The sequence below is a fragment of the Colossoma macropomum genome, unplaced genomic scaffold, assembly GCF_904425465.1.
Source record: "Colossoma macropomum unplaced genomic scaffold, Colossoma_macropomum, whole genome shotgun sequence".
NCBI classification, from domain to species: domain Eukaryota; kingdom Metazoa; phylum Chordata; class Actinopteri; order Characiformes; family Serrasalmidae; genus Colossoma; species Colossoma macropomum.
Genome location: NW_023494795.1, coordinates 3,697,920 through 3,722,987, shown reverse-complemented (window position 1 = coordinate 3,722,987; position 25,068 = coordinate 3,697,920). Strand labels below are relative to the sequence as shown.

Below are 25,068 nucleotides of genomic sequence, written 5' to 3'. Positions count from 1 at the left end.
GTTTGATACAGGATTTGAGCTGCTCCACAGTTCAGGGTCTCCTTTGTTATATTTTTAATTTCACAATGTGCCAAATGTTTTCAGTGGTGACAGGTCTGGAATGCAGGCAGGTCAGTTTAGCGCCCAGACTCTTTTAATATGGAGCGATGCTGTTGTAATACATGCAGAATGTGGTTTGACGTTGTCTTGCTGAAATAATCAAGGCCTTCCCTGAAAAAGACAACATCTGAATGGCAGCATATGTGGCCAAAGCATGTATATATCGTTCAGCATTAATGGTGCCTTCACAGATGTGCACGTCACCCATCCCATGTGCACTAATTCACCCCCTATACCATCATGAAAACTAGCTTTTGAACTGTGCATTGATAAGAAGCTGGGTGGTCTTTAGCCCGGAGTGTCCATGATTTCCAAAATGAATTTCACATTTTGATTTGTCAGACCACAGGACACTTTTCCACTTCCTCTCAGTCCATTTTAGAGAAGGTGGCAGCATTTCTGGATCCTGTTGATATACGTTTTCACTTGCATTTGTGGATGCAGTGATGAACTGTGTTCACAGACAGTGGTTTTCAGAAGTGTTTCTGAGCCCATGCAGTGATTTCCACTACAGAATCATGTCTGTTTTTAATGCAGTGCTGCCTGAGGGCCCAAAGATCACGGCCAGCAAATACTGGTTTTTGGCCTTGTCCCTCACATACAGAGATTTCTCCAGATTCTCTGAATCTTTTAATGATATTATGTACCGTAGATGATGAAAAGCAGAAGTTCTTTGCTATTTTATGTTGAGAAACGTTATTCTTGAATTGTTGCATTATTTGATGGTGCAGTCTTTCACAGAGTGGTGAACCCCTCCTCTTTACTTCTGAAAGACTCCGCCTCTCTGAGATGCTCTTTATACCCAATCATGTTACTGACTTGTTGCCAATTAACCACCAGGTGTTTTTTTAGCATTGCACAACTTTACCAGTCTTTAGCAAACGTTTTTGGAATGTATTGCTGTCATTAAATTCAAGATACAATATTATATTAAAAAAAACAATAAAATTCTCAGTTTCAACATTTGATATGTTGTCTTTGTACTATTTTCAATGGAATATAGGGTTTGAATTATTTGCACATCATTGCATTTTGTTTTTATTTACATTTTGCACAGCGTCCCAACTTTTTTGGTATTTAATGCAGTAAGAACCAAAACCCACTGACTTAAAGTGCTCTCACAATAGAAGTCAATAGGAGCCAATACACCAGTAAGTTCTTTTAAGTACAGGGAACAGCATCTACATTATTATCCAATGTAATTTATTTCACGCTGCAGCTGTGACAGAAATTAGGAAAAAAAATGCTTGAATACTAGTTTAAAGAACCATCCATTGAAATGTTCTGAAACAGACTTTTGGCACCTTTAATTTTAAAAATGATATCATACCTCACTCGACATTTCTTTAATTACTTACTGGGAACTCTCTGAAAATGGTTTTGACTGATGTCCATATGAATTATGCACTAAGGTTATCTTTCAGAGCTTTTCATTCAGTGGGCTGGTATCCAAAAGTTCTCTGCATTAACTTTGGGCTCATTTGATGGAATAAAGTTGATATTACTCATTTTTTCACAATTGTACAACCATTTAAATCTACAAATTGTCTTTGTCCTTCCAGTCCATGTACACTCAAATAGTGAACTGTAATTCCCAGCCATTTTAATTTGCATAAAAAAAGTCTTGATATCAAGTGGAACACATTTGCTCTCCAACGTCTTTATGCAAATCATCCAAGCAGGTGTGAGTAGAGTAGCCTAAAACCATACTTAAGCCAAAGTACTGTTGCTTCAATAAGATAATAACTAAAGTGTAATTAAAAAATCCTCCAGTAACATTAAGATTAGGACTGGAATGACTTATTACATCCAGCATTGTTCAGCATAGGAACTGAAGACTGCTAGGCTCTGTTCTCCTGTTCTGCTCGATCCTACTCTACTTTTTTCTGCTATTCTACTCTGTTTGGGGTCCTTATGGTCTAAAATAATAAGCAGGGAAGCATAATGGCAGATATTTGCTTAAAGACAGCACTAAATAGATGTTCAGACTTGACCAACATTTCAAACCGATATGTGATGATGCATTTATTGGAAGAGCAGGATGTTCAGGTGAGGCTGGCCTACTTTACTTAAATCTCTGAATTTTATTCATTTTGCTGCATTTTTAACCAGACAGAAATGAAATGTTACTGTGGTAATGTGACCGCGTGTGGTGGATGAGATGAAAGGTGAGGATCCATCAATTCTAAAAAAAAAAGTAGGGAAAAAAAATACAACAAAGGAGAAAGGAAATGATTAAAAACAGTCACCGGGCTTTTCCCAGCCTCTAAACTATCCCCATGTCTACGAGCCCGCCTGCTAGGCCCTGCCACCCTTAGCAGACGACACGTCTGCTCCAAGCTGTGTTACCCCTCTCACGTGCACTGCTGCCTTAATACCTCCCCTTCCCTGGAACATACCATCCTAAGGGGGTCACAAACAAGAGAAGCATTAAAACCAGTAGATAATATACATCAGTCAACAAAGACACAATTAATGTAGATTTCTCTGAATACATATCATAAATCTACAGCGTAAACCAATGGTCGCTTTCTCTCTTCTCTCTCTACAGGAGCTGCTGACAGAGGACACCCCCCCTCCCCTTGAGGAGATCGACCAGGTAAGTACCACTATGCCCACCAATATAATTTCTCACCGGTGTGTATGTATGTGTGTTCTCAAGCTAGCCTAAAGGTGTAGAGTAGATGTAAACCTCATTGGTGATGTGTCTGACGCCTTCACATCATCACAGTTACATTTCTCCACAATGTGAGTCCAGGTAGTCCCAGTCTATACAAATCAAATCAAATCAAATTTATTTGTATGGCGCTTTTTACAACTGATGTTGTCACAAAGCAGCTTCACAGAAATCCGTTTAGGACAAAGTTTCAACATGAAATGTAAATCTTCCAGGTGAGCAAGCCAGGAAAAACTCCCTCAGAGCTGAGGAAGAAACCTTGGGAGGAACCAAGGCTCACATGGGGGGACCCATCCTCCTCTGGTCAAACTACCTACAAAATTATTATACTACTAATATAAATAGTAGTAGTAGTAATAATATCATATACATCATATAAGCTGCGTTCTAAAGCCTAGACTGCAGTCGAGGTAGGCTAAATTTCTCAGCCACTGCATCGTAGCAGGTTGTTCCAAAGTGAGGGATCCTTCAAATGCAGCCTACGTTCTGAGTGATTTCAAGGATGTACCAGATGTATCCTTCCAGGCCTTCAGTTACCCACAGTTCTCTGCGCACGAACGATGCGAAGGAAAACAAACAGCACCATGACAATGGCGGAAAACAAAGCCGTTGGAGCAGAGCTTGATTTAAAATGTAAGTTGTTCACATCCTTGAATGACCGATTAATTAAAGCATTCATCCATATACCTATTTTATTTACAAGTTTGTGTATATGTAGTTTATCGTAAACTACATATACACAATAAGAACGTCTCCTCCATTTCCGTGAAGAAATGAAAAAGTAACAAACTAAATGCAACAGGCTTCATTTTCTCTCACCAGTTCCCTCACGGGTTTCACGCCGCTCTGGTGCCCTGTTAGGACTGCTCCATTTGTGTGACCGATAGGCCGCTAAGGAAGAGTCTTCATAGGACAGTCCTACCGAGGACCCCCCACTACCTCGGCTGCAGCCCAGGCTTTGGAACGCAGCTGTAGTATATATCAGCATCAGCAGATGCGCACAGCTGTAAGCTTCTGTGAGGACCATTCTAAAAGATTCAGCTTGTGTATCTTGAAGCAGTTCATGGTGGATTTTGATGTATGTTTGGTAACACTTTCTATGAATGTCACCTTTGTAAGCATCTATAAACACATTCATAACATGTTATAATGCATTCATAACACATTATAAACATGGCTATAAATATTTATTAAAACGCATTACATGTTATAGTCATGCTTATTATGCATTATGAATTGTTAACATAATACATTATAAGTACTGTTCATAACAAATTATAAGAGCTCATAAGTCGTATTAGTCCGCTCTAAGTAAAGTGAAGCGTACTGTACTAAAGCCTCCTCCAGTGTTCAGAGTGAGGCTTCAAGTTGAAGTATTTACTGAAGGATTTACTGAAACACTAAAACATTCACAGTAAAGCACATTACAGGCTTCAAATGTCAGAGTTTAAACTAGAGCTGCCATCAGTGTTTTACCCAATGTGGGAAAGGTAATGTTCACCACCGTTAGCTTGGTATTTGTCTTTACTTTACGCTCTCCAAGCTGGGACTGACTTCTTTGGCACTGACATTATAACATGTTATTAACACTATTTATAATGCATTATATTAACAATTCATAATGTATAATAAACATGGCTATAAAGTGTAATTCATTTTTATAAATATTCATAATCATGTTTATAATGCCGTATGAAGGCATTATAACATGTTATAAATATGTTTATAGATGCTTATAAATGTGACATTCATAGAAAGTGTTAACGTATGTTTTGGATCACTGTGCTGTTGTAGAAGCCAGTGATTGTGTCACATTTGCTTCCAGACGTTTCTGATAGTTTAATAATTTCTTCCATATGCTTATGCAGTGTTTCCTGTGCCACTGTCTGCCACACAACCCCAAAGTATAACATATTCGCCCCAGTGCTTAACAGTCGGCAAGGTGTTCTTTTCATCAAATGCTGCTCCTTTGCTTTCTCAAACATCATTTTGGTAATCACAGCCAAACAGTTCCATTCTTCCTTTATCAGTCCACAGCACTTGTTTCCAGAAATACCTCTGGCTCATCCAGAAGCTGTTTTGCATGCTTCAGGCATTGAGTGCATTCACATTCACAAAATAAACGGATGACTGCAGAAAATCAGATTTTGTCAGTAATCTGATGAACATGTTTACATGCACTTAAGTAATCAGTTAATGGGGAAACTCTGGGTCCATATGAGTCAGATTTAATAATCAGATTTCTGCTTTACAACCAGGCAATAAACTCACAGAAGAAGACGTGACGTGAACATAACGTAAAACCGAACTGCATGACACTTTTTTTTTAAACATTGCACCACTTTACCTGAAAATATCTAGACATCAAATATATACATAATATACATCATCTAGAAGATGAAGAATATTTAAATCCATCATTTAGTCGAGAATGCAGTCGGTTTCATCGTCACTCCAAAAGTGTTTTGCTGCATCACTGCTCACTTATTTCCGGTACCTCTGTCTGTTTTCGCAAACGCGCAGTCTGAGAAATCCGAAAGAAATCAGAGTAAGAGTTTACATGCACTAAGAAATCTGATTACTGAGCTAAAATCCAGCCTCTTTATCAGATTTCTTAACCAAATTTCTACAGTTGTCTACAGGACCGTTTGAATAATCAGACAACTGCAGAAATCTGATTACGATCGGATTATTGAGTGCATGTAAACACACTCATTGACTTTTGTGACGAGGTAAGCTGTTCCATGCAGATCATGGTTGTGCGACACTGCACAGTAGAACCACCACTTCTGTGTCAGATAAAACTTCCTGCTGGTCCTTTGCTGTCATATGGGGGTTGCCTTTCTAACCAGCGTATGAGCAGTTCTATCTGAGAGTTTTCTTTTCGTGCCTTGACTTCCACGGCTTCCTTTAACGGCCACTTCTTAATGATATTTTGAACAGTGGAATTTGTGAGCTGGAAGTGCTCTGATATACTTTTATAGCCTCCCTCTGCTTTGTAAGCATCTATTAGCTTTATTCGCAGATCCTCAGCCAGCTGCTTAGAGTAGCTCAAGTTTGACGAGTCATAGAATTGACTACGCTCTGGAAATATGATCAGCTGACAATTCCTAATAAAAGTTATTTGACCTAACAAGTTAGGATCTTACGAGATTAACTTTCCAACTGAACGAGTAGAGTTTTGCACATGCCACATTTACTGTTTTTAAGGTAATCAATTATAAGGTAACTGTGCATTACAATTTGCAGATTTATTATAGATTGCAGCAGATGCTGTGCTCACTTATAACAAAAATCAACAAAAAAATGTAACTTGGCCAGAGATACCCAGACTTTTGCACGCAACTGTAAACAAAAAATAGCTTATGTCAGCATTAGCCCACAGTTCTCATGTGTGCATCCCTACTAAAAAGCCAAAGTACTAACATACGAAGATATAACAATAACAATAAATAAAAAAAACAAAAACAAATCCATCAAAAGTTGATTAATGTACATGTGACTGAATAAATGTAACTAGGTACAGCCCACCTCTGTATTCAAGAGCCAGTTATTGAGTTTGACCATGATCGCTAAAAACAACAGCCTTCAATGAGTTTATGAGTAACAAGTTTATTTCGTAAAAGCATTCATTTAACCCTTGTGGGGTGTTGGTGTGTTTGTTACTCAGTGGTCTGCTGGACCCACCACATTATTGTTGTTTAAATCAATACAGCCTTAACAATTTATGTAAAAATACCAGATGTTTAAAGTATCACAAGTGTCCAGCGTAGGGTTCTCCTTTAGCAGCTGTAGCCAGTCAGCAGCCTGTCCATGTTGTCCACCCTCACACAGACACACACAGACACACACACACAGACACGCACACACTAACAGCAGGCCATGTAGGAGGAGAACAGAGTGAAGGACACAGCACCTCCACACTTTTACTCCCCGTGGGTTCAGCCCAACACCACATGTGTAATATAAATGTGTGGGGGGTGAACAGAGTGAAGACACTGAAAATGGGTTATTTTATATGTTCTTCACAGAAAATTAGCAAAGACCAAGAATCTGAGGCTGAAATAATAATAAATCACATAATTTTTTCTTTTGGTAAACATTGAAAACAGGTTCCACAGACCTGAACACCACACAAGGGTTAAAAAGAGTGCCCATCAGTGTGGGGTATAAGACAGTGTAAGAAAGGTAAGGTTGTCTATGAGTCCGTCAGTGAGAGCTATATTGTGTCAAGCACTGCAGGGTAAAGATTTGAGATCTGAGTGAAGCTTCAGTAGAAATGTTCACATTGAAGCTGTCATGTTCAACGAGTTCTGCCACAATATCTGTCGACTGAGTGTTTGTTGTCTATTGTAACGGCAGAATGTTCTCTCTATCCCTGTCTCTCTCTCTCTCTCTCTCTCTCTCTCTCTCTCTCTGAGCATTGTCATGTGTTCTGTTTGGAAGACATCAGCATTTGCTGCCACCACAGCCTTTTAAAAAGCCCATGTCTTACATTTTTGTTGCATTTTATGTTTTTTTTCCCTCAAGGTCTGCTTATGGCATTTGTGTGAATTTTAATACTTATAAAGTCATTATTAATTTTCTCGTGATCATTTTTCAACCTTTCTTTATCCCTTAGAAATAAGCATTAAAAATAGTTGCTGTGCCTTCAAGGCTGATGTCTGTGTATGAGCACAGTCGTGGCTGTGCCTCAATTGAAAAGCAATCCGGGCTTCTTAAAAGATCCATGCAAATAAAGTCATAACTTACAGGGTACTTTCTATTGGGAGGTGCCTGTCCCACACCCTAACCCCTAAATTTCAACTTGTGAAAATAATACTCACTTTTATGTTATATTTTTTAAAGGTGTTTTATTTGATATTTGATTTTGTGAAGTGGAAAGATTGAGATTTGTCATATATACATATATACATATACACAGTATATAATAAATATGCTGTCCCATGTTTTCTTGTCACTACCACAACACAAGGACTTTTACTCCATAGGCAGAGCTTTATTTTAGCCACGCCCTGCATTTCTGAGCAGAAACTGCATTCCTGCCCCTCATGGCCACATGGTGAGTGATTGGATCCCATTGTTTTGAAGTAAATGTGTCCCAAAGTCTGAAAATCAGTGTGAAACCTTAAGAATTGTCGCTGCTGAGCACAATTAAGTAAACCTTTTTGTTTTAATAATAAACAGCATGATTTCATGTGCTGTTCGACACTGTATTCACAACATTTGTTAACGGTAGTATTATTTTAGATTGAAGTCCGAAACGTGTTTTTTAACTTTGGCTTTTCACCGATTCACTAGAATCGTCTATGTAAGTAAATGTGTTTGTTTTTGTGGTATCACAAAAACATTTTTGCAGCTTCGTTTCCATATATGGACTGTATTGACTGGGAAGGGAGTGATATATTATGAGATTATAACACTGTTTACATACTACATCAAACTCTTTTATGTAAAACACTGTGAAACATTTGGTTTGTCCATCATGTGAGTAGGACTGGACGATAAATCAAATTACCTCATGTGTAGCACCAGAGCAATGTAGTTAGATTGGCAGGAATAAAGCATTAGAAGCCCAAAAACACTGAGCCCCTCCTGTCTTATGTGTGGAGCAAGTAACACAACCATTTGGCTAAACGGCCAATTACAGAACACATGTGCACAACTCAAAAATGACCCTTTAGCTGTAAAAATGGTCAAAACATGACTATTCGTACTCTCAGTGTTGTGTGTACAATGTGTGAAGCAGTTATGGCTACTGTCACAACAAACCTGCACTATCAGTAGCTTTTTAAAGAATGACTGTGTTCATATAAAAAAGAAAAATATACACCGATCAGGCATAACGTTATGACCACCTCCTTGTTTCTACGCTCATTGTCCATTTTATCAGCTCCACTTACTATATAGGTGCACTTTGTAGTTCTACAGTTACAGACTGTAGTCCATCTGTTTCTCTGATACTTTGTTAGCCCCCTTTTACCCTGTTCTTCAGTGGTCAGGACCCCCATGGACCCTCACAGAGCAGGTACTATTTGGGTGGTGGATCATTCTCAGCACTGCAGTAACACTGACGTGGTGGTGGTGTGTTAGTGTGTGTTGTGCTGGTACGAGTGGATCAGACACAGCAGTGCTGCTGGAGTTTTTAAACACTGTGGCCACTCACTGTCCACTCTATTAGACACTCCTACCTTGTCAGTCCACCTCGTAGATGTAAAGTCAGAGACGATAGCTCATCTGCTGCTGCACAGTTTGTGTTGGTCATCCTCTAGTCCTTCATCAGTGGTCACAGGACGCTGCCCACAGGACACGGTTGGCTGGATATTTTTGTTTGGTGGACTATTCTCAGTCCAGCAGTGACACTGAGGTGTTTAAAAACTCCAGCAGCTCTGCTGTGTCTGATCCACTCAGACCAGCGCAACACACACTAACACACCACCACAACCACGTCAGTGTTACTGCAGTGCTGAGAATGATCCACCACCCAAATAGTACCTACTCTGTGAGGGTCCATGGGGGTCCTGCCCACTGAAGAACAGGGTAAAAGGGGGCTAACAAAGTAGCAGAGAAACAGATGGACTACAGTCTGTAACTGTAGAACTACAAAGTGCACCTATATAGTAAGTGGAGCTGATAAAATGGCCAATGAGCGTAGAAACAAGGAGGTGGTCATAATGCTATGCTTGATCGGTGTACGTGTTTATTTGTTATTAAACTTGCAGTTCTGATGCAAGTAGCTGATAGTATATCATTGTTATATTTATTTTGCAGTGGTGAATGGTGCTCTTGGAATTTTGTATCTTGCTATTTGCTGAAAGAAGAGTTTAGTTAGATTTCTGTTTGCACAGTAAAAAAGTCTGTACTTGCAGCATATCCAGTCAGACTTGCACTATTTTAATCATAATTTATTGCTTCTCATATTGTCACCGTGATATCAAACAGCTTTATAAAACATCACATTATATGTCCATATCGTTCAGCCCTAACATTGACATCTTAAGATACTTTTCCAGATCATTTTTCTTACTTCACATCAGCTTCTGAAAAAAGCACTGAAAGTGACCACATATGCAAGCGTGCACATAACCGGGAGTGGTCAGTAATCAGTCAGGGAATGTTCAGTATTGCTTAAGGTCAAACTTTAAACAGAAAAATAATTAAAGTGAGTTAGTTAAAAGCATCGTTCCTTTAATGTAGATGTGGATTCCTTTAATCATCTGCTGTTCTTGACATTTCACCTCTCACTTTTCATTCATCTCAAAGAGCTCGACTTTTATATGGAGCAATCTGTGTTCATTAGCAGTTCTATTCCTCGCTCTTCCAGTTAAAGTCAACCTGAAATTGAAACCAGGGATGCATCAATACTGCTACTGATATCGGGCATTAGAACAAATAAGGGTAACACTTTCTATGAATGTCACGTTTGTAAGCATCTATAAACACATTTATAACATGTTATAATGCCTTCATATGGCATTAAAAACATGATTATAAACATTTATAAAAATGAATTACACTTTATAGCCATGTTTATTACACATTACGAATTGTTAGTATAATGCATTATAAATAGTGTTAATAACATGTTATACTGTCAGTGCCAATGAAGTCAGTCCCAGCTTGGAGAGTGTAAAGACAAATACCAAGCTAACGGTGGTGAACATTACCTTTCCCACATTGGGTAAAACACTGATGGCAGCTCTAGTTTAAACTCTGACATTTGAAGCCTGTAATGTGCTTTACTGTGAATGTTTTAGTGTTTCAGTAAATCCTTCAGTAAATACTTCAACTTGAAGCCTCACTCTGAACACTGGAGGAGGCTTTAGTACAGTACGCTTCACTTTACTTAGAGCGGACAAATACCACTTATGAGCTCTTATAATTTGTTATGATCAGTACTTATAATGTATTATGTTAACAATTCATAGTGCATAATAAGCATGGCTATAACGTGTAATGCATTTTTATAAATATTTATAGCCATGTTTATAATGCCTTATCAATGCATTATAAACATGATTATAAACAGTTATAAATGAATTAGTAATTGTTTTAGGTAGATCTGATGGGCCACTTTTTACAGTGTAACTTGTAACTCATGGGGCCACCACCTGACTATGTCCCTCTTATCCCCCCCTCCCCCCTACCCCCCCTCTTTTCCCCTCCCCCTCTTTTTCCCTGAGCTGAGCGGCTGCCTGTCCTAAGAGGGTCTGACCTGAGATGCGGCCGGCGCACTGCACAGTGGTGTTAAACTGTATCCACTTATACTGTTTTGTGTCTGTGCTGTTATCCGGTGTCGACCAGAGGAGGATGGGTTCCCCTTTTGAGTCTGGTTCCTCTCAAGGTTTCTTCCTCCTGTTGAGGGTGTTTTTCCTTGCCACTGTCGCCAAGGCTTGCTCACTGGGGGCGTGGACCCGGATTCTCTGTAAAGCTGCTTTGTGACAACATCTGCTGTAAAAAGCGCTATATAAATAAATTTGACTTGACTTGACCAGCAGCATCCAAAAACAAAACTGCTCTGTTGTTGGTTTTAATCAGTTTTCTCTTGCTGATATTACATAACAAATGCATATGTCTGTAAAAGTTAGTGATGGTTAAGTGAAAGTAAAGGATTTGTCTGATTTACTTCATAAGCGTTTGTTTGGTCAATGTAATCTTCCTTATTGGCTCCTGGCCTCATCCTTTTGCACATTGTTTTACTCGTTTTACTCGCCCTCTTTCCTCGGCCCACCTTCCGTTGTGGGTGCATCTTTCTTATACTCCACGGTTAACTGCCTAGCCACACTGCTCTTGGCTGCAAGTACAAGTTCGATTCATATAGTGTCTTTCACAAACCCAAGGATGCTTTACAAAGAGATGGAAAGAAAGACCTAAGAAGAGGAGTGAGCAGTAAAGAAGAAGGTTTTAGGTTGACCTTTGAAAGAAGAGAGTGTAGAGCAGTCATGAAGAGACTGTGGTGGAGAATTCCAAACTTTGGGAGCAGCAGCACTAAAAGACCTGCCATCCGCTATCGAGAGTCCAGTGCTGGAAGATCTGAGGGAGCGAGAGGGACAGTATGGATAAGGGAGCTCACCAAGGTATATAGGTGCGAGACTATGAAGGGCTTTGAAGGTTTGAAGGAGAGGTTTATTCTGGATACGGGAGGATATTGGTAACCAGTGAAGATGATGGAGGGTGGGAGTGATGTGTGCAGTGTGCTTGGTAACGTGAGGATTCTAGCTGCTGTGTTTTGAATGAACTGAAGCTGGTTGAGCAATTTTACAGGGAGATCATTGAAGAAGGAGTTGGAATAATCAATACGGGAGAAAATGAGGGCGTTAATCAGCATTTTGGCATCAACGTTTTTGAGCAGAGTGCAGAGTTGTGCAATGTTATGCTAATGGCAGAATGCAGTCTTAGTGAGGGACTCAAATAAAAAAGAAGACTAAAAAATGAATCCGAAGTTTTTATTGACTTGAACTGGTTTATTACGACTACCATCTACATTCACAGTGAGATTGGAGAAGTTGGTACACAGTGTTTTATGACCGACTAACAAAACTTCAGTTTTGTCTACATTTCATTTCAAGAAATTATGATCCAACCAGTGTTTTAAATCTGTAATGCATGTACTTAGTGACTGAGCTGAGACTGTGGGATGCAGCACTAATATAGGTCTAGATATCATCAGCATAACAGTGGAACTTAAGCCCATGATTTCGAATGATCTGATCTAGTGGTGAGATGTATAATATAAAAAGGAATGGGTCCAAGAACAGAACCTTGGGGCACTCCCTAAGCAGCTGGAGCAGTGGATGACTTTGTATGAGCCTATAGAGATAAGGATAAAATGGATGTTCATATAAAATTCATATGGATGAAAGTCTGGAAATAAGTTTGTCATGATTTACAGTGTGAAAGGCTGCAGTCAGATCGAAGAGGATGAGGATATTAAGAAAACCAGCATCAGTAGACAGTAAAAGGTCATCGACAACTCTTAATAGGGCAGAATCAGTACTGGAAAGGCTCATATAGATTACTTCTGCTGAGAAAATCCTGAAACTGTGAAGCCACAACGTTTTCCATCATTTTAACTAATAAAGGGAGATTGGATTAAATTAGGTATCTCACCCAGCTTTCTTAAGAATGGGAGTCACAGCAGCTATTTTGAGAGAAGTGGGGGCAGAACCTGAGGAGAAACACTAATTAATAAGATGAGCTATAGGAGAAGAAATAGCAGAGACACAGGATTTAGGGAGCAGTGGGGGCAGGGTCAAGCTGACAAGAGGAGGAAGAAAACTTAGAACTGATCTCTGCAACTGTAGATGAATCAACAGGGGTGAAAGCAGATTGTCAACATACTGAAGCTGAGTAATGTGGGAGGAGGACTGTGCTACCGTGGGGAAACTGCTGGTAGAGGCTGTTAATTTTCTCCCAAAAGAAATCCTGAAAAGCCTGGCGCTGAACAGGGGAGCAGGGAGTAGATGCCATAGGGGTTGAAGAAGTTTGTATATGGACCTAAACAGAATTTTGGGCCTAGAGCTACCAGCACTTATTTTAGCTGAAAAGTAGGCAGAGCGGCAGCATTCAGGGCATCCCTGTACCTACAGATGTGCTCCCAAAGTAAGAAGCCCAGTTTTCTTGTACAGACGCTCAAGACACCTTCCTTCAGCTTTCATAGCTCTGAGCTCAGGGGTAAATCATAAGGAGGTACGAGAAGCAGGAAACAGTTTAGTTTTGAGAGGAGCGTGAAAGTTAAATACACTGATCAGGCATAACATTGTGACCACCTCCTTGTTTCTATGCTCATTGTCCATTTTATCAGCTCCACTTACTATATAGGTGCACTTTGTAGTTCTACAGTTACAGACTGTAGTCCATCTGTAGTCCATAACACCTCAGTGTCACTGCTGGACTGAGAATAGTCCACCAACCAAAAATATCCAGCCAACAGCGTCCTGTGGGCAGCGTCCTGTGACCACTGATGAAGGACTAGAGGATGACCGACACAGACTGTGCAGCAGCAGATGAGCTATCGTCTCTGACTTTACATCTACAAAGTGGACTGACAAGGTAAGAGTGTCTAATAGAGTGGACAGTGAGTGGACACAGTGTTTAAAAACTCCAGCAGCACTGCTGTGTCTGATCCACTCAGACCAGCACAACACACACTAACACACCACCACCACGTCAGTGTTACTACAGTGCTGAGAATGATCCACCACCCAAATAGTACCTGCTCTGTGAGGGTCCATGGGGGTCCTGACCACTGAAGAACAGGGTAAAAGGGGGCTAACAAAGTATCAGAGAAACAGATGGACTACAGTCTGTAACTGTAGAACTACAAAGTGCACCTATACAGTAAGTGGAGCTGATAAAATGGACAATGAGCGTAGAAACAAGGAGGTGGTCATAATGTTATGCCTGATCGGTGTATGTTAGAATCTTATAGTAGGGCTGAATGATTTTGGTAAAATATCTAATTACAATTTTTCAAACCAATATTGCAATTACGATTGAACCCCTTAACAATCCAGGCTTATTACATTCAAATGTTCATTATTCAGTATTTAAAGGGACTTCAATGCAAGCTAATGGAGCTGTTCTTAGGTTATAGAAGTGGGTAATAATACTTTGGGCCCATGGCTTGTTAAGGGTTAAATTGCATTTGTTTATAATTGAGGTACAATTAAGGTATGGGCCTTTTTATTTGGCTAAGAAGACCAGTGTATATTATTTCTAGCTTGAGACCTCAACTGTCAGCACCAGCCTGCCAGTTATTTGAGGTTCTGATGTCATGGCAGGATACAAGCTCCACGTTATTAGGTAAAATTTCCCTGCTTAAAACTTTGTATATATAAGACTATAATAAAAATTGCAGCTCTTGCGATTTAAAAAATTGCAGTCTTTCAAATTCAAGTTAATCTTTCAGCCCTAGCTTATGGTCAGTAAAACCAACAACAGAGCCAGTAACAGAAATATTTCTGAGACCAGTGGAACATAACAAATCTAGTATATGACCATGACTATGAGCAGGGAAATCAATATGCTGAGTAAAACCAAAACATTTAAAGACTGTAAGGGTAACACTTTCTAAGAATGTCATGTTCGTAAGCATCTATAAACACATTTATAACATGTTATAATGCCTTCATATGGTATTATAAACATGATTATAAACATTTATAAAAAGGAATTACACTGAATTACACTTTATAGCCATGTTTATTATACATTATGAATTGTTAATATAATGCATTATAAGTAGTGTTGATAACATGTTATAATGTCAGTGACAAAGAAGTCAGTCCCAGCTTGGAGAGTGTAAAGTAAAGACAAATACCAAGCTAACGGTGGTGTACATTACCTTTCCCACATTGGGTAAAACACTGATGCAGCACTAGTTTAAACTCTGACATTTGAAGCCTGTAATGTGCTTTACTGTGAATGTTTTAGTGTTTCAGTAAATCCTTCAGTAAATACTTCAACTTGAAGCCTCACTCTGAACACTGGAGGAGGCTTTAGTACAGTACGCTTCACTTTACTTAGAGCGGACTAATACGACTTATGAGCTCTTATAATTTGTTATGATCAGTACTTATAATGTATTATGTTAACAATTCATAATGCATAATAAGCATGGCTATAACGTGTAATGCATTTTTATAAATATTTATAGCCATGTTTATAATGCCTTATGAATACATTATAACATGTTATGAATGTGTTTATAGATGCTTATAAATGTGACATTCATAGAAAGTGTTACCACTGCAAGGAGCTCAGAGGAAAGTGAGCAGTTTGTGTCAACAAAAATAAGTCACCCAGTGACATAGAACAGCAGAATAGATGGATGAGGCCTTTGTAAGCAGCTCATATACATCCAACGAAAAATAGAGAAGCAGATTTGGGAGGATGACAGATTAACAACAGAAGCAATGGAGTGTGGGAGGAAACCTTCAAAGCCAAATATTTGCAGGAAGTAACATTATGAAAAAGCACTCCTTTAACCTTCAAACTGCTTGGAAAAACTGCAGCTAGACCCCCTCTTTACTTGTGAGACGAGGCTTGGACATACATGTATATCCTGACATAACGTAAAGCCACAGGCTCCAGATGGTCATGCATATCTAGGCTTTTTAGTCACTCGACGAATATGTGATCCTCATTGAAGGAAGACAACACCACTCAAACCGAAAGCCAGCAGCTCAAGCAGAAAACAGATGGGCAAACATAATTCAAAGTTGATCGTCATAACCATTTTATTCATCATATCCGAATAGGCGGAAAAGGATCACCACAGCGTGGAAACACCTTAGTCTTAACCCTTGTGTGGTGTTCAGGTCTGTGGGACCCATTTTCAATGTTTCCCAAAATAAAAAATGATGTGATTTATTATTATTTCAGCCTCAGATTCTTGGCCTTTGTTCATTTTCTGTGAAGGACATATAAAATAACCCATTTTCAGTGTCTTCACTCTGTTCACCCCCCACACATTTATATTACACATGTGGTGTTGGGCTGAACCCAGCGGGGAGTAAAAGTGTGGAGGTGCTGTGTCCTTATATGTGTGTGTGTGCAGGTGGACAACATGGACAGGCTGCTGATTGGCTACAGCTGCTAAAGGAGAACCCTCTGCTGGACACTTGTGATACATCTGGTATTTTTACATAAATTGTTTTGGCTGTATTGATGTAAATAAACAATAATGTGGTGGGTCCAGCAGACCACCGAGTAACACCAACACCACACAAGGGGTTAAGTGGAAGCAGTCCTAAGGCTGTTGCCAAGTTTCAGTCAGCTGAAGCAAATCTAGATTGTTCTAAGCAATCAAATCATTTATCAGTGATGCCCTAGTAGTTATGTTGTTCAGAAGGCCTATTTTAGCACGGTTTATGGTTGACGTTTTGGAGGAAGTTGAAGTTGTGGTCTCCATTCTGCAGAATGAGTGAAGAAGCTCATGGTTAACTCCGTTTCTGTTTGATCTGTTCCTAGAAGTTTGCTTGTGTGATCGAATAACTGGGATGCAGCCCTACGAAGCACAGAACTGAGGGAGAGCCGTGGATGTACTTTGGCTGACGAGCCACAGGCTCCAGATGGTCATGCGTATTTAAGCTTTTTAATTCACTTGATGAATATGTGATCCTCATCGAAGGAAGACAACACAAACCGAAAGCCAGCAGCCCAAATCAGAAAACAGATGAGCAAACATAATTCGAAGTTGATCACCATAACCATTTTACTGATTCATATCCAGATAGGCGGACAAGGATCACCACAGCACAGGAACACCTTAGCCTTAAACCAAACACCAGAAATCACACACCCGTATTGAGTGCAGGGAAGCGGCTGGGCTACCCGGCTCAGCAAAATTACCAACAATAACTTAGCGAGTGGAAAATCGGTCACCACGGCTGAAGTTGAGAGAGGTGTGGGAAAGAAGGGAGAGGACTCGGGGTGGCTGGCTACCAGTGCTGCACTGATTAAGTACATATTACACAACTGAACATCTTAAAAGCTGTGTAACATAGTTGTGTGGAAACACTTGGCACATCCAGTCCAATCCAACATTTCATTTTTGGATAATACATAAAAATAATCAGTCCAGTTAATCAGAATTTACTCAAATAACTGCAATGTGATAGACCTGAATCTGTGAAGTACATATTACTCAGTCAAGTATCTCATTAGTAATATAAGTAAATACAATATTTCCTTTTTTGAGTGATAAAGCTTTCCCTGCAGAGATTGTGGAGTTCAGTCACATTTTTACTCTTCCAAACTGCCTGCAGACCCACCAGTTGCATGCTGACCCCCTACAGACAAATCAATGCATCCATTTGGCCAAATATAACAGCACGCTATTAGCAAATTGACTTCCAGCATGTGTTTCCTGTTAAAAGAGACCCTGAATGAGACCGATTATCCTGAGGCTTCAAAACGGCGGCTTTGGTGAACAGATGAAATTATGCCGTTTTATGTAATGACATTCATAATCGTTACAATGCAGTGTTATAAGTCATACTGCATTCAGACTTGTGTGAGAAAGAAGGCACAACCTAACGTGGGGTAAAATGTAACGTAGATAAACAGGTTCGAGTAGAATGTGCTTTTGATATTGCCATAGCAACATCATCTATTAATTTAAGTATCTAAACAACTCAGAGTGAGAGGCAGCCAGGCTAAGGTACAGCCTCCACACAGCGGGGTTCATTTTAAAGGGTCTTTATCATAGAGAACTGAATTCTCCTCACTTCCGATGTACAATGCAAACATTAAAAGCTCCAATAAGTACCTTTCACTCTCCACTCCATACAGTCCACATACGAAAACCAAGTGGCCAAAACAGTCAGTTTTGAATTTTCTGTTTTGTAATGTGTCACAAAAACATATATATACGTCTTCACCTATTCAGCCTATGGCAGTTTAGCCCCGCCCACTCACACTGAAATTTATGAGGAGTGATTTAGGCCAGACAGCTTTTTTAATGAGGCACAATAAAAGGCAGCCAGTTAAAACAGAGCTCATTTACATATATCAGTCTTAAAGGCACAGTAACAACAACAGTCTGATTAGCTATACAGGATAAACAGTGGTTGGAAAATGTTCATGTACAAATGAATTATGACTATTTTCAGTACATAAAGCTACACAGACATATGAGCCCTTTAACACAGTGTTACAACAATGTCTCCCAGAGTAAACAACGAGACTAAATACATACTAAATGAACTACAAACCCAATTTTTCTAATACTTTCCAAAAAAAAAATGAATATGAGAAAATAAGAACAGAAAGTAGTGATTTGTAAATCTGCTTTGACCTGTATTTAAACCAAAAACAGTACAAAGACAAGATATGTAATGTTTTAACGTAATTCAGTGCGTTTATATGCACTCAATAATCCAATAATAATCCGATTTCTGCAGTTATCTGATTATTCAAATGGTCATGTAAACACCATACTCTAATTTCTTTCAGATTTCTCAGACTGTGCGTGCACGAGATCAGACTGCGGTATCGGAAATAAGCGAGTTGTGTCGCCACGACACTCAGCAAAACACTTTTGGAGTGAAGATGAAACCAACCACATTCTCGACGAAATTAAAGATTTAAATATTTTTTGTCCTTTTGAACTGTGCACTGACAACAAGCTGAGTGGTCTTTAGCCCGGAGCACACAGTGTCCATGATTTCCAAAAAGAATTTCAAACGTTGATTCGTCAGACCACAGGACACTTTTCCACTTCCTCTCACTCCATTTTAAATGAGTTCGGGCCCAGAGAAGGTGGCAGAGTTTCTGGATCCTGTTTATATATGGTTTCTTCTTTGCGTTTTAGAGTTTTAACTAGCATTTGAGGATACAGCGACAACCTGTTTTTACAGGCAGTGTTTTTCAGAAGTGTTTCTGAGCCCATGCAGTGATTTCCACTACAGAATTATGTCTGTTTTAATGCAGTGCTGCCTGAGGGCCCAAAGATCACAGCCAGCAAATACTGGTTTTTGGCCTTGTCCCTCACATACAGAGATTTCTCCAGATTCTCTGAATCTTTTAATGTTATTATGTACTGTAGATGATGAAAAGCAAAAGTTCTTTACTATTTTACACTGAGAAACGTTATTCTTGAATTGTTGCACTGTTTGATCATGCAGTCTTTCACAAAGTGGTGAACCCCTCCTGATTTTTACTTCTGAAAGACTCCGCCTCTCTGAGATACTCTTTTTATACCCAATCATGTTACTGACCTGTTCAGTCAACCACCAGGTGATTTTTAAGCATTACACAACTTTACCAGCCCTTTGTTGGCCCCGTCCCAACTTTTTTGGAACGTGTTGCTGGCATCAAATTTAAAATGGGCAAATATTTTTCAAAAAACAATACAATTTTTCAGTTTCAACATTTGATATGTTGTCTTTTTACTATTTTCAATGAAATATAGGATTGAAATGATTTGCACATAATTGCTTTTTGTTTTTATTTATGTTTTGCACAGCGTCTCAACTTTTTTGGAAATGGGGTTGTATTATTCAGTAACTACAGGGACTTCAAAGCAAATTGCTTGAGCTGTTCTTAGGTTATAGAGGCATGTAACAAAACTTTGGGTCCACCAGTGGCCAAAGTTGGGCCCTGGTCATCAATGGCGTAAGTGTGTTTTGCATCGATTTACCAGACTTTTTAGTAACCGTGACAGCTAAACCCTCAGTCTGTTACAGTTAACCCCCCTGTTTGCACTCAATCTGCTTTTGACTGAATTGTTCATAAACAGGTGCCGTAAACAAAGTATGTTTTCTTTTGTAGCAGAGATGTTCAGGTTCATTATATTAAAAATATATTAATATTTTTCTAATACTTTTGAAATTGGCAGGTTGTGCCACCCTCTTCTCAACATCATTTCCACATAAATACACAGTTTTGCCATTTAGTTTGTTTACTTTTTACAATAATGATAAAGTATGGTGTCCAGTGTTTATGCCAAGCAGTAATTTCTATCCTGGAGCCAAATTATTCCAGGAAGGAATCTCAGCAAGACATTTTTCGCCATAATGGTATCGAAGGAGGTAATAACTCCTTATGCTTATAGCACTAATTATATATGGTATCTCATTAGCAGTAAAATTCCACAGCCCCTTGGGACTGGAAAAAAGAAGCTGATATATCAGAGAAGGTCTTACCTGGCGTTTGGAGTGCTCGCTGACCTCACCGGGCATGTCGTGAGCACTTTTGATTAGCGTTCTGGCGATGTGGTAGTAGTAGACCGAGATGATGCCCAAGGGGATGAGGAAATAGACCAGGAAGATCATGACGGAGTGGATCTTGGGATGCATCTCGTTGGAGAGCGGGTAGGGCACGCAGGCCGTGAAGGTGACGTTCCGGTCGGACATGTGGACCACCTGGGAGAAGATGGCTTCGGGCACCGCCAGCAGCACAGACACTACCCAGATGGAGATGGCCTTCAGGCAGGTCCAGAACACCGCACTGGAGGTCTGGATGTCCATGGGGTTCACGATGGCCTTGTGCCTGAGAAGAGAGGAGTATCAGAGGGCTAGTTAGCATATTGATTGCCATGGCTCCTTTCCCTGGTAAGGGGCAGATGAGACAGGCAATTGGTTTGGTTTATCGTCTCCCCATCTCCTGAGGAGAATCAACCTCGGCCTCTTATCTGCTTGTAGGAATTGATTCCACGTTGACCTCAATCCCTGAGAGATTCTGGAGGTTTTTGAAGGCTTCACTCTGTAAAAAGGCTTTACAAGCTAGGTCAGTCTAATATCCTGCACGTCTCCATCCTTGGGTTGGCAATCTGTTTGTAATTTTTTTACGGCTCACGGAATTTTAAGCCGATAAATGAATCCTGAAATTGAATAAGAGCCTAATGAAATTTTATTCACATTTTCACTGGAATTACTTTTGTGTCTTCCACCCATTCATCGCGATTCCACCACTATTTCATGTTAATCAACTTAAACGTCCAGCTGTCATCAAGCTGCTGCAATTCTGCCTATTGAATAAACCTATTATCCAATCCTCTTTCCGTAATTTGCTTTCTCCGGCAACGACGTCCGGCTCTCCCAGATTTGTTGACTGGCTATTAGCCCACTCTCAGAGCAAATTTGTATTGTGTTTCAAATGCCCGCTTCAGCCATACAAGGTTATATTGTCCTTCAATGGCTAACTATGAGCCTCACCATAACCGCTTCTTAATGCCAATTTGATAACAAGCCTAATGCCATATTGTTATAGCTGAAATCTGACTATGAAATATTAATTTTGTTCTGTGCCAACCATTTTGTACATGGTTGAGATTTGCTCTTTCAAAGCAGAGCTAATGCACACTGGGCCTTTTAAACGTTTAAACTAAAAAAATAAAGCAAGTTCAAGAATGAAAGTTAAAGGGAAACTCCACTGATTGTTCAAAATGTCTGCATAACTAAACTGTAAAGATACAAACAAAGTCTTTCAGGGTGGATTGATGTGAAATGCTACATTCTAGAGGAACTTATAGACAGCGGTGGTTATAGGAAGCAGACATCTGAAGAGTTTAATGCTTCTTAAAGCTCCCTCACATTTGGTTTTCACATGATGAATATGTTGTGTGATGCCCCATACATTGTTTCATGACAGATGTGACATTAAATTAATTTTTAAAACGTCCATTTATGGCAGAGCAGTACATTCAGAGTGTTCCAATTTATTTACCACTATTTTACTATTATCAACAATATGTATGAACACTCAAAAGAAGTGTAGGTTCACTGCTGGTTTTGGACAGCAAGTTAAGAGACCCTTAGAATTTAACACTTAAACTTAACAATTTCTCAGTTGCATCAAGCTCATCTGTAAAAAGCCTTGGTGTCATTATAGACCCTGATCTGTCCTTCGACGCACATATAACTAATATTACTAGAACAGCCTTCCTGCATCTCCGCAATATTGCTAAATTGAGAAATGCATTCTCTCTACAGGAAGCAGAAAAGTTAGTTCATGCATTTATTACTTCAAGGCTAGATTACTGTAATGCCCTGCTGGCTGGATGTCCCAGCAAAAGCCTTAACAAGCTTCAGCTAGTCCAGAACGCTGCAGCCAGAGTTCTTACTAGAACCAGAAAGTTTGACCAGATCAGCCCAGTTTTATCAACGCTACACTGGTTACCAGTTAAATTTCGCATTGATTATAAAATTCTCTTACTGACTTATAAAGCTCTAAACGGACTCGCCCCTCAGTACCTGAGTGAACTTCTCTCTCACTATGAACCATCATGCCTACTTAGATCACAAGGTGCTGCTCACTATTAGTACCTAGAATTAATAAAGTTACATCGGGGGGGGATCTTCTCATACAAAGCCCTTCCAGCTTTGGAACAGTCTTCCTGTTAATGTTCTGGACTCAGACACAGCCTCAGTGTTTAAGTCTAGCCTAAAAACGTACTTGTATAGTCGAGCCTTTGGTAATTAGTTTTCCCTGTCAGTTCTAGACCTGCTGGAGTCTCTGCTGCTCTGCTAACACTGTAATCTGTGATCAGTCACCCATTACAGAACTGACTCTCTGTGTGTTTCTTTTCCTTTGCCGAGTTGAACAGCTGCCCATCCTGTGCGTCTGATGCTGTTGCTTCTTCTGCCTTGATCGGATGCCACTGCTGCCAGCCCTCTGACCGGCTTGACCACCATTGAGCTTCATGCTGTACAACGCTGTGCAAACCTCACCCTCACAACCTGACCCCACTGATGCTGCAGCTGCTGCTGCATGAACTAAACTAATCAAATTAATCATTTGCTCCACCTGTTTTCCCTGTTTTTGTACTATAATACTTTATACTAACAATGTTTACTATCTGGTGTCGACCAGAGGAGGATGGGTTCCCCTTCTGAGTCTTGGTTCCTCTCAAGGTTTCTTCCTGTTTCTCTTAGGGAGTTTTTCCTTGCCACTGTCGCCACTGGCGACGCTCATGGGGGCTTGGACCCAGATTTCTTTCTGTAAAGCTGATTTCCTTGTAAAGCTGCTTTGTGACAACACCTGTTGTAAAAAGCGCTATATAAATAAACTTTGCTTGCTTATTAGTCTCACAACAGGGAAATTTCACCTCCACATTTAACCCATCTGTGCAGCAAAACATCCACATACACACTAGTGAACACACACACACACTAGGGGCAGTGAGCACACTTGCCCAGAGCAGTGGGCAGCCCTATCTGGAGCTCCCAGTGAGCAGTTCGGGGTTAGGTGCCTTGCATAGGGACACTTCAGTCACGTACTGTTGGCTCAGGGGATCAAACCGGCGACCATCTGGTCCATCCCTAACCTCCAGCCCACAACTGCCCCAATAAAACTGCTGTATTGTGTTGAAGACATTGCAACCCCTGGTTCCTATCGCCACCACTGTAAAGACATCTGAGTTGATACGTTTCTCTGCAATGCACCATTTCACAAACTACTCTGAATGACTTTGTTTACATCTCAACCATTTCATTATTTCTGGAAATGTAAAAACATCAGTGGAATTCCCCTTTAATGCATAGTGTTTCTAACTGCATAATGCATTTTATGGCTGTCTGGCCTTGACTATATGTTCTTCTCCGCATAAAAAGTCAACCTATGCATTACGTCTGCATGTGTTTCTATCCAAATCCTCAGGCATTAAACTCTGAAAAGACGTGGGGAATGTCATAGAAATCCGCATCAACCTTCAGATCAACCCTCAAACCGTCTCCCACTGTAAAGCTCGTTCAGATAGAAGCAACTTTTGCTGTCACTTCATATCTCTTATTTTGAGATTAAATATGTTCGAAAATTGAAAGTTATTTTTTCTATTCTGTTTCATCTGCGACCTTAATTGGAACAAATTCAAACACAGTGTAAAATGTTCATGCTCATAAGAAAAATATGAGCCTGGACACTTCACAGTTCTATTACAAGGCGTCTGGATATTTTATTTACTTGTTTTTCATTAAATTATATTTTCTTTTGACTGAGTAAAAATAAGTCACAGAGGAGAGAAAGATGAGAGAGAGCGCAGCAGAACAGGAGAGGAGAAGCGGAACGTCTGCAGTCCTGCATGGCCAAAATGTATAAATGATTTAGCTCAATCATGTTCTTTTTCTCCTCAGTGGAAAAAACAGACGGATCTTCTTGTGCTGACATTTTTCGGATATTCCGCTCAGGGTGTAAAGAGAGCCTACAGTGTGAAAGCGAATGACAAGCCGGCGGAGGAAAGATTCATGTGGGAAATTGCTTGGGTTCTTTTCTGAGTTTAGAAGGAAAACGCTCAACTTTCTCTTTCCATATAATGTATAAACAATAACTCATATGCTGCACAGCAACACATTAACCCACTATAACCCACCTCCCACACAGCATTCTCTACAGGAAAAAGATATATTTTAAAAAAATAATAAAACATATCAAATGTGCCGTAAATTGTGCACAGGCCATATTTAATGTTTTAATTTTCCCCTAATATGTTAAATTTAGCAAATATAGTAATTTAAAAAAGTAGTAATTGTGCATTAAGATGTGCAGAAGTATGTTCTCTGTAGAGGATGTGTTCACCTATTTGCACTCATCAACAAAACTCGATTACATACGACTGTATAATGATCCACTTGCATAAGGAAGGAGAACGTCAGCGGAACAGGAGTGAAAAAAACAGTAGTTTTCAAAACTGGAGTTTAAAAATAAATTAAACAGAGAAAATGGGACTCCTGGCAACTGTGCAACACTGTCACCTCACATAAAACAGAATTTAACCCTTTAAAATCTCACATTTATTACACATTAAGGCTTATTATTCAGTAACTACATGGACTGCAATGCAAACTAGC

General features: G+C 39.7%; 1 protein-coding gene across 1 annotated transcript in view; it reads right to left on the bottom strand.

The window, feature by feature from the left end:
* nmbr (neuromedin B receptor) overlaps window positions 1-25,068 on the bottom strand; it is a 39,138-nt gene that overhangs the window by 3,925 nt on the left and 10,145 nt on the right. Inside the window, exon 2 of the mRNA XM_036582633.1 lies at window positions 20,428-20,773. Coding sequence (XP_036438526.1) covers window positions 20,428-20,773 — 346 coding nt within the window. The remainder of the gene's footprint in view (window positions 1-20,427; window positions 20,774-25,068) is intronic.